Source organism: Opisthorchis viverrini (assembly GCF_000715545.1).
Source record: "Opisthorchis viverrini unplaced genomic scaffold opera_v5_204, whole genome shotgun sequence".
Taxonomy (NCBI): Eukaryota; Metazoa; Platyhelminthes; class Trematoda; order Opisthorchiida; family Opisthorchiidae; genus Opisthorchis; species Opisthorchis viverrini.
Genome location: NW_008751860.1, coordinates 427,608 through 438,833, shown reverse-complemented (window position 1 = coordinate 438,833; position 11,226 = coordinate 427,608). Strand labels below are relative to the sequence as shown.

Below are 11,226 nucleotides of genomic sequence, written 5' to 3'. Positions count from 1 at the left end.
GTTAGAGCGCGAATTTACTGATCGGAAGGTCCGTGGTTCGAATCCGACCTCTGCCTCTCGACTTCCCCTGTCTAGGCTTAAGCGACCTGGCAGTATCCCAACCCTCGTGCCTCCTTCGTATGGCATGGCAGCTAGTCACCGAAAGGGTGTTACAGCTGAATGATATGTTTTATTAACATTCAAATAAATCAAAAAGATGTTGAAAGTAGCCCGATGGAAAAATAGGAATCATATCAGAGCACAGGGGCCGGCTTGAAATCTAAAATCGGGTGACTACGCAGTCACCTAGTTCTATTGTTGTATATATTAAAATCGTTCAGCCGTAACACCATTTCGGTGCCATGCCACCAGAAGCAAACCGGAGGTCTGGGATACTGCCAGGTTGCCCAAGCCTAGAGAGAGGAAGTCGAGTGGAAGAGGTCAGATTCGAACCACGGACCTTCCGATCAGTAAATTCGCGCTCTAACCACTTGGTCCCTCTCGCCCCTGTACGAAACTGAAAGCTCGCACCGTCCTGGACTGACCACTCGGAGATGTCAGGTATTATGACGGGGGGTCATTTATACATTTACGCATAGATTTATTCATACGCACTGGGGACAATGCAATAAAACGGAACCCAAATGGATGCAGTACAAAACTACGACGGTTAAATGCAAATGAAAAACACAGATAACCCAGCAAACCACATAAGGTTTGGCAAGCGATGTCCACCAGCCAGATCAACAAATTCACATACACACACACACACTCATACAATCTTTCCAGTGACGTTATACGCGAAAGTCACAGTCAACCCCATCATGACACACGAGGTCTGATCAATTGTGCAGTCTTATTTGCGTGCGTTCACTTGAGCAGACAATGTAGCTACGGCAACTGAGAAGTTGGGACTAATAACATCCATCACACGGTACAACACTGGGCAGTTTGATTTTTAGGCGGAGCAAAATCAGTCCACAGTCCCGAAACACTCTAGATGTTGTTTCTGGACCAGGAGGAACAGTGTTCACGTGGAAGTATTCCCTATCAACACAAATCTATCAATCTGTCTGCTGGCTACAACGATGCGATTCGATTGGTCGATATCTATCGACAGTCGATCAGAAGATGATCACAAAAAGACGAATGGTTGACTGCATGCAGTAGAATAAACGGCATGGTGCATATCAGAGGACGTTCATACTGTGAATCAGGGTAACCCGATCCGGCTAGCCACTGTAACCAAAGTCATGCTGGATCCAAATTAAACGACATAGATACCATCGATCATCCAGACATCCTGTGTCTACAAATGACGTTCGTGGAGTCGCAGGCAAACGCACCGTCAATCGACGAAAAAAGGAAAAAGAGTTGCTCACTTGTATATCTTCGTCTGCCGGTGCATTAGGACAAGACGACGTGGATCGGAAAGTTGGATGCCGTTCCAAGGCATTTGCGGATTACGATGAGACAGTGAATGGTCTTCCCACGTGTCCAACGTCTGCTGTTCGCCACAAATGATGCACAGACTGGAATGATTGGGACAGACAAAAGACCAAAGCATGAGCCAAAAAGTGAGGATACCTTATGGTTGGTTCGCCGAGCCTAACACAAAAACCACTTGCAATGCACTGATGATGAAACGTTTGCAACCAAACTGTCCAGCTCAACAACAAACCAACTGCTGTTCGCCACAAATGATGCACAGACTGGAATGATTGGGACAGACAAAAGACCAAAGCATGAGCCAAAAAGTGAGGATACCTTATGGTTGGTTCGCCGAGCCTAACACAAAAACCACTTGCAATGCACTGATGATGAAACGTTTGCAACCAAACTGTCCAGCTCAACGAACAAACCAACGGTCATCATTGCAACCTGAGCTACCAATTGTTTCCTCGACTGCAGAACAATTTATTGAGGCATTTCACTATCGGTTCAATGCATTGTAAACATAGAAACGCATCGATTGTGCCACTGGTCATTCACTTATCCCGGGAAAACCAAGTCAGTCACTTCAAACCGATATTATAATCATACAGAACGACTTTCAGAGAATGGGTTGATCAAGCGACAATGCAAAACACGCAACCGATCGATAAAGCAAACAAATTCTCCCCGACTTATACAACCACAGATCTCATCTCAGTCGGAAAGACAAGTATTTGGCATCTGTACGATGCGTTGAGCACTTTTCCAACCGGATTCGACAACACTATTCAGTCTGGATAAGGAGAGAGACATCAAAGTACTTTTAACATTGGTGAGAACAGAGCGGAACTCCGCTTTCGAAATTACCTACACTGTCCTGCTCGCCTAATGTTGTCAGGCCGGATGCCCTGACTGCTATCGGTCTAAGAAACCTTGTTCTGTGAGTCCGAAGCTTCACATCAAAAACATTGCAACTGATCAGACCATGAACGGCGTAATGGAAGGATAACAGCAAAAAGGGATCACGACTTACAATGAACCTGATTCGTCTTTGGAAGCAGAATTTCCCAATTCCGAATACCGCGTAGAACATGTGCGTAGCGGTTGCGTCACAACAACGTTCCCGGTCAAGTCTTCCGTCCGATTGAGAACACCGTCATTTTTTGGACTGTCTGTAGCATCCCGCAAGGAAGATCTATCAACCTGCTGCTCTTGGTCATCGTTATCCACGATGACTAGTCGCCGTTTGCTTCGTTGAGATCCGGCTGTATAGTCAGACTCAGATGCAGTCACACTGGTACGTTCAGAACGTGGAGAGACTTCAGGTGAACTGTCAACCAAGATGCAATCGGCTGGATCGACTTCATGTACATTGCCATCAGCACACCGTTTGAAACCTGTAAGAGTGAAACTTAGTGATGTGAATTTTTGCTTGATCCCCAATTGCATGGACGATCAGTATAAACATGTAAGGTGAGGTGTCCCAAGTGGAATTCATTCACGTAAGCACCGATGACAGCATTACGATTGTTTGAACATTCAGCTGAAGGAATAAGTCAGATTGAAGATGTCTTCTCGATTTCGCATCAAAGGTGTCTAAATAGTCATTTGTCACCACCGACGATCTCCCACAACTAGTGATTTAATCATTAGTTGTGTTCCCTACGACCTTTGAGGACTAGCGCTTCAGTGTAGATGCAACGATGATCACGACTGTGTGACTCATCGCGTAGTAAGAGAAGCTGTCTCAGATTGTTCCATTTAGCAAGATCTAAGACCCCTATTGGGGTCTTGAAGAAGAATAGGGCAGCGAATATACACTCACCTGTAAACTAATTTGGTTCTTTTGAGAGACCCACCTGGAACCCAGCTGAATCTCTCGTTTATGATGTTCTCAGGCAACTGAATGTGCTGCACCAGGCCGCCTCATGTTTCAGTCGCTACGATATTTGAAATATCGCGATACACGTATATTTGTAATGTACTACTCATAAGGCTGCTGAAAATCCATCGACTGCCCACGACCGGTTTCGCCCTTCTTGGGGCTCATCAGGTAGGCGCAGTCCCCGGGTTTCCGCCAACCTTATGTTCTACTTCAAACCAAATGGGGCAGTATCGAAGGTAACTGTACAACTGAAAACCTTCCAGACCAAACGGTTGGATATGACCAGTCTTCTGTCGTACCGCCCACTAGCTTATGTCAGGAAATACGATAGCACGATAGTGTTTCGTGCCTGGGTGATAGGCGAATAGCGTTTGACCGTTTGACATGGATTGGTTGTTATTCCGACCAATCATTGGCCATCTGCATTTGGTCGACAGCACGTTGCCATTTGTCCAACTGAAACCAAGCGCACTCAGACGTGAAGACTACGAAAGTTCGGTATTCAGTGGAATGGAATAAGAATCCATCATAAAATCAACTCACTGCCAGTGTTCGACTCGGACTGTCCGTTGATTTTGTTTGAAGACAGTTGACTTCGGCACCAACCTGCTCCGCATCCAAATTTATCCAATTTCACAGTAGTGCCTGGTTGACGCAGACCGGTAGTAGTGGACTGCCCTGTTGACTCTGGCTGTTTGCTCTGCAGCAACTCACTTCGCTCACGCATGCAGCGATAAATGTGCTCCCAAATGTTGACTGTCCCCGTGGAAGATGCGTTCTCTGAAACGGCTGATATGGCAGATTGTGGTGGACGTAGGGATGCTGTAGGAGCAGGACAAACCAACATGGCGTCGGTCGGAGAAGAACTGGTATTAGTCTGGTCGGTAGTCCCATGTGAGGCCGCGCCGGAGGTCTCTTTGCTCGGCTGATGATGATTGGTGGTAGGTGACGAGGGTCTTTTGTCTGGGCCCCTCGGCGTGTTTGACGGTGGCAGCAAACAACATATGAAACAAAGAAGACCCTGCAACGGAAAATATCGAGAAACTGGCTAGGACCAGCACCCTGGGTTGTGTGTACGAAGGTGCTACGCCGCGCTAAAATGCAGAACTCGGTGATTTGCGTCTGCCAACGACCAAAGCGTTCCAAACAAACTCATGTGTCAAATGAGCAGCTACCCGTAAAAGAGATCGTTTTTTAAACAGCATGCGATACCACGGAAGATGAACTTTACGGATGACGGGACGTCTAACAGAGTAGTCTTTCGTTCAGTTTGGTCTCCTTGAGGGCAATCAAATTCGAACTCCCGCGTGGGGTACAAAAGGCAAAACTGAACCCCATTTTGTTAGTGTGACCGCCAGCGGTTCGTAACAACGATATTCACCTGTTCAGAGAGGTTTGGTAAACAATCGGTGGATTTATCGCTGGGCAACGTTTCGCTTTTGACACAAATGCTTCGTCAGGCCAAGTGGGTAAGTAAGTAGGTTGATTGAGTTTTAAGGCAGTCAGGGAACCAATCCGTGAGATTTCTTATGACTAGCCGACTTGATGAGTGCTAGGTGTTCAATCTAATGTTCCTGTTTGTCAGGTTAGTGGGGATGACTAACATTTACGATAAATTGGCTGGGGGGGGGTGATTTGTCTTCATGTTGAACCCGGATTTTTCGTCCTTCCTTTTTCAGTCTAGGGGTCGTTCACAGATTTCGTTCACCTATGTTCGTCAAAGGGTGCCTGGACTACTAGTTTGGGGGTGGGGTGGTTAATCGGATCTAACTCTTTTTGGATTTTTTTACTTTTACACCCAGATCATTTCGCTGATAACTGCACATCGGCTCGTGTCATCTCGGCTGATCTAAAACCGCTCTCCACACGTTTGCAAGTTCTACTCCCTCTATTCCATTCACACTGCGACGCTTGGCGATTTCCACCACCTTGGCCACCAGTCGCTGTGGTATGAATCTCAAACCCCGTATCAGGATGTCCACATTTTTTAGATCTATCCTATGCCCAGTGTCTGGTGCATGCCCTGCCATTAGCGAACCTTTGACTATCGCCTGAAACGCTTACGCTCACCGATTCCGGTGTGCAATTTCCTGGCTGTCTTACTTAAATAAACCTTCGTACAGTCGTTACACAGTTCCTACACACACCTCATATCAGGACGACTGGTGGCCAAGGTGGTGGAAATCGCCAAGCATCCCAACGTAAATAGAATAGACGGGGTAGAACTTGCAACCGTGTGGAGAGGGGTCTTAGATCAGCCGAGACGACACGAGGCGATGTGCAGTTATCAGCGAAATGATCTGGGTCTAAAAGTACAACATCCAAAAAGGGTCAGATCCGAGTGACCACCTCACCTCCATACCCAAACCGGCACCCTTTGATGAACACAGGTGAACGAAATCTGTGAACGACCCCAAGAGGAGAAATACACTCAGTTGCAAATCAATTTGGTTTTCACGAGAGACGCAAGTGGATCTCCCGTTTATGATGAATTTTTCCATTAAGGTGTCCTAGACTGAAAAAACGAGGACGGAAAATCCGGGTTCAACATGAAGACAAATCATCTCTCCCCCCAACCAATTTCTCGTAAATGTTAGTCATCCCCACTAACCTGACAGAGAGGAACATCAGACTGAACATCCAGCACTGATCAATTCGGCTAATCATAAGGAATCTCACGGATTGGTTCCCTGACTGCCTTAAAACTCAATCAACCTACTTACTTACCCACTTGGCCTGACGAAGCATTTGTGTCAAAAGCGAAACGTTGCCCAGCAATAAATCCACCGATCGTTTACCAAACCTCTCTGAAAAGGTGACTTCCCAGTTGGTCCCAAACATTTACCAATTGAAGGATGTAATGTAATGTAAAACAGGTAAGCGCGTATATGAGTTGTTTGCTGCTCATCGGTTAGAGGTCCAAATATCGTGAAACAAAGGTAAGAGTGCGCCCGACAAAGTGAGTAGTGTAGAGGTCCGTGAACACGACTTGAAAACGTACAGGAACAAATCAAGAACTCTGAATCGAGCAGAGTGACTTTATTTCTTTTAGTTCCGCCAAAACTGCTGCTACACAACTCCGACCTACGAGCAGATTGTCATTTCTACAGCCAAACAGGGGGTTCCAGTACTGGTCACTTGAACCGGACGAGTGATTCGCAAACATGCGTATAAAAAAAACCGAAGCCACTTGAACTCGTACGTTCGCAAACATGCGTATAAAAAAAACCGAAGCCAACTGGAACTCGTACGGACAATGAACCCAAGGCCGACTCCCGGAATCTCTAGAGACGGTACAACAGTTCGGTTGATTTTGAATACGAAACAATGGGTTATTACGATTTCTCCGGTGTTCCATCGTAATACGTGTTGAACCCTCTGTGGTTAGGGCACGAATTTACCTATTGGAGGGCTGGTGCTTCGAACCCAAACTCAGCATCTCGGCTGCCTAGGCTTGGGTAACCTAACAGTGCCTCAGTCCGCGTGGTCCCTTTAGATGGCGTGGCAGCCGGGCACCGAAAGAGTGCTTTTTACAACAAAAAACCGCACAAAAGGTCACACGTGCTCTGACGTCATCCATTGCAAGTCATATCATGAAGATGGGTCATTTATGCAATACCCCCCCCCCAATGTCAGGTCGCTACCGATTGAATACATCAGAACGATCAGACCGGAAAATTACCGGTATCCAACCAAACGCGACGGTTTTGCTACTATCCGATCGATACATGCGAAGAAAACGTTAATGTTTCATCAGTTGTATACTTTCAACGTTGGTGGAACGGATAAGGGGACGCGAAGCTTCAACTGATGTAAATTTCAGGGTTCCGTCTAAGATTAGGCCAGAGATCCCAAGATAGCTCACAAGTCAGAGACTGCCATAAAACAATTCCTGTAACTCTTACCCCGTCCACTATAAACTGGAAAGTCACAGGAACGCACAAAGCTGTTAGGATGAAGGCAATGATAAAACAGCCGAGTACACGCCTTTTCACTTACCCAATGTTCCACGAAAGCGTGCTCGGAAAGAGCCCATCGGGTGGTCATTGACGACGAGCACAATGGACAGACAAACGGGTCACTGACGAGTGACGCGTGGTCCAGGTAGTGATCCAACTCCGGCGATACAGCGAAGCGCAACTTGCCGCAGAGGAAAGAAGGGTAAAAATGAATAAAATAGAGTCGAAATGGGTATACAAAATAAACACTATCTAAACACAACCTCTTGTGCACCCATGAAAAATCAGTTCCCTGCGAACAAAATGACCGGATGTTGTCCTCCTCACTGTTTCAATAATTTGCCCTGTGCTTGTTGTTCGCACACCAGATAGGCCTAACACAATACAAAACAATCGCTCAGCTGTGGCGCTCTTCCTGTGTCTAGCTGTACGAGGGCTGGGATACTGCCAGGTTGCCCAAGCCTAGACAGGGGAAGTCGAGAGGTAGAGGTCGGGTTCGAATCACGGACCTTCCCGTCAGTAAATTCGCGCTCTAACCACTTGGACCATCTCGCCCAACACAGTGAGCACACTATGTTGTGCGGCAAATAGTTGACGGTTGGACGGATAAAAGCCGGAGCATACGCGTCCATTGTAACAGGCATGAACATACACTAGCGCATTTCTATCATCCTGGGTATCAGCAATGATTACAGCTCTCACAAAGGCTCGTTCATCGCTCGGCTGTGAAACTTGCGATCGCCGTTTAGTCCGTCCAATGATCACTACATTGAATATGGTGGTTACTAGCAAAAGGGAAGGAGAATGGAAATTAAGGAGGGCACCATTGAATGCGGTTACACCTGGAGCTCAGGACAAATCGACTGTCGGGGTACACCGATGCAGTTCGATGCGGTGGACAAAGCCATTCGACTGACAAATACTGTCCGGGGACCAGGGTCCGCTTCGTAGGTAACATCGAAACGACCAAAAAAGTGACATGTACACAGGGAACTCACATGGTGATAGACATCAACCATGCAGGGGATGTGAGCACCCGGACTTGGCCGGTGCAGACGGCGGAGAGAGGACGAAGAGCTGATACAACTGATAAGAGGGCGATCGTTCACCGGTGACAGCCCGATGACATCTGTCGTCGATTGCAAACGAAGGTGTGGCGTCCACGCGTCGGTGAGAAACAGACGATTCGAAGTCGTACTGAGCTTGCTCGGACGGGACAGGAGTAGATGGGAGGATGCGTGAGAAAGCACAGCCAACGGGGAGTCTAACAGTGCGGCACCACAAATGCAATGCGATAGAGCTGAAAATTGAGAATAGTGCAAATGGCTGATGAGTGTGGGACAATATTGATTGACTCAAACGAATTTGCGTGGTTATACTTTGCACCCTCAACAAGGGAATGGATTCATGGAAAACTAACCGCTCAGAAAGCCTAATGGTGGTATCTTCATGAGAGAAACTGGTAGTTCCACTAGTTACCGAGATCTCGTGATGTTGAATGGTAAATATTTACACTCATTGAAGCTTCTGTTTGCGGAGTGAAAAATGGTCTTGGGGTCATTGTGTGCGGGAAGCAGAGAGGAAGACGCTACAGAAGCGTACCTGCATTCGGTGACGCGTGTGCGGAGCTATGTACTTCACGGACATCCCCACGCACACCCACTGGTCGCCGACATTCTCATCGCGCGTCAACTTACGGTCGGAACTGTTCGGTGTGGAACGATTCGTTATGGTGGAAGGGAGTGTGGAGAAGGCCGGTAAGTGAAGAGCGATTATTTCTCGAATCAGAAAAACCAGGACACCTTTTGCCAACCTCCGACGTCTATGGCACTGACGTCAGTTTGCCTGTCAAGGGTAGGGTTTACACTGCAGTGGTGCGATCTATACTGCTTTATGGATCAAGGACGTGGCCCCTACGCGCAGGCGACATGGGGAAGATGTCAGTGTTAAACCATCGGTGTCTCCAGGTCTGCTGGAAACATCGAAGTAGTTTTAAGAATTACTCACGCTTCGTAGGCTGCGCTGATGATAAACTGATTCATTTGAAAAGATACACAAAAATTGTGATGTAAGATGCCTAGCGCATTGATATTTCGATCACAGCTCAGAGGTTAGGTAAAGAGAATGAAACTGGAGGGGGCTTGTTGCTGACGGATCACTCATGCATCAGTGTTCAGTCTGTCACGTGTGACGATCGCGACAGATGATGTCAAATGCCCACTGTGTTGTCAGAAGGGTACAAGACTTTCGGGCGCTCGGCTGAAAACACAAGATGGCGTCAAGTGACCTGATTAGATGGCTTTCTGATGACCAGAAGACTTCGTAAGTGCGCCGTGAATGCCCAAGTGGTAAGAGCGCGAATTTACTGACCGGAAGGTCCGTGGTTCGAATCCGACCTCTACCTCTCGACTTCCCCTGTCTAGGCTTGGGCAACCTGGCAGTATCCCAGCCCTCGTGCTTCCTTCGGGTGGCATGGCAGCTAGGCACCGAAAGGGTGCTACAGCTGAACGCTTTCTTTCTATAAACCATTTACCAAGAGTATGTTTGCCCACCAAAGAATGGGACAACGGAAGTTGTAGCTAAACAATGAAGGCGACGGAACGATCAGGTAGATCTGAGGGAACGAAAAAGCCAACAGGTGCACAGCGATGTACGAGTGAGTGGTTGTCATTAATCACTGATGAATTGAGTCCCAAAGTCCCCATCCAGGAAGGCGGTAGTGGTCAATCCGACCGAGTTTAGTGGTGGTTTGTGTTTCCATACTTCGTTGCCGGACCGTAGACTGACCGCCTCCCGGTCACTTTCGCAAAGCACCATACTGGGTGAAAACAGCTCTGCGAGGTACATGTCCTAACCATCGTCGTGTATGGGGCGTATCTCATCCACTGTGGGAGAGTTCCTTCTTCCTCAGCATTGTTCTCATCAGACCCAATCAATAGTTCGGAAAACGATGGCCAAACACTGATAGCTTTCGCGTGTCGTCTGCGCGTAAAGACCATGTTGCCGATCCATAAAGCAGCAAGGATCGCACTGCTGTGGTATATGTTCAAACTCTGACAAATTGGTATCACTTTTTGTATCGGAGGTTGACAAAAGCTACTCTGACCTTCTCTGTACGAGAAGTAATTTCGTCATCAGCCAATCCACCGTAACTTACTAGAAACGGGCTATTCAGGGAGTCAGCCGTACTTTCATGGCATTGATTTTGAGCTATGAAGGCTCCCCGGAAAACATGGTTGACAGACTGATTTTGCCTTCGAGCAACTCCAATGACCTTTACATGACACCTCCCTAACAGTCCCACCTACGAAGTGTTAGCCGTGGTTGCAGTTTCGCCAACCAAACCTCGGTAGCAGAAATTACACTGGCCATTACAGTTGAACATGAGGAGTCTCCACGTGGATCTGTATGGATCCTGGAGTGCACGCACCTAGGTCTACGAACAGCGTGTTACGCTGAAGAGTTGGCCCCTGGTGGGCATTCGGTCATTATGTCGCCAGCTTGGTATCCAACATAATTTGCCCCATCTAGAAGTCCATCCCACCTTAGTTGGTGGTAGCGCTTTGCAAACTGCGGGTGTGGAGTAAACATCAAATCATGTGGTACCACATACCCGTAATTAGCAATCGAACGCCAAATGCATATTTCCTACTGGCGAAAAAACTGACTTCAACTGAATAACTTGAGCTTAAAGACTTAGTCTGAAATCCAACAGTCTGAGAAAGCATCACGTCAGCGTAGCGGAATGAAAAACGTTGAAAAGTATGAAGACCAAGGGAAGGCGGAATTACCAAAGAGACGCGTCCGGGTAGATGATCTAACGACTGCGCTACAGAGTATACTGTCTTCACACTGGCCTCATATGCCCCTGAGCCTCACAGCTGATTCGCCACTCCTCTTCAACCGTTCAGTTGTAGCACCCTTTCGGTGCCTAGCTGCCATACCACCCGAAGGTTGAACGAGGGCTGG

The 11,226-nt window shown here is 47.5% G+C and overlaps 1 protein-coding gene across 1 annotated transcript in view; it reads right to left on the bottom strand.

The window, feature by feature from the left end:
• The window catches only part of T265_08154 (hypothetical protein), a gene marked incomplete at both ends in the record, with an annotated part of 93,647 nt that overhangs the window by 2,640 nt on the left and 79,781 nt on the right, over window positions 1-11,226 (bottom strand). Inside the window, 5 exons of the mRNA XM_009173874.1 lie at window positions 1,362-1,511; window positions 2,447-2,810; window positions 3,842-4,319; window positions 7,298-7,438; window positions 8,256-8,557. Of these exons, the coding sequence (XP_009172138.1) occupies window positions 1,362-1,511; window positions 2,447-2,810; window positions 3,842-4,319; window positions 7,298-7,438; window positions 8,256-8,557 (1,435 nt within the window). The remainder of the gene's footprint in view (window positions 1-1,361; window positions 1,512-2,446; window positions 2,811-3,841; window positions 4,320-7,297; window positions 7,439-8,255; window positions 8,558-11,226) is intronic.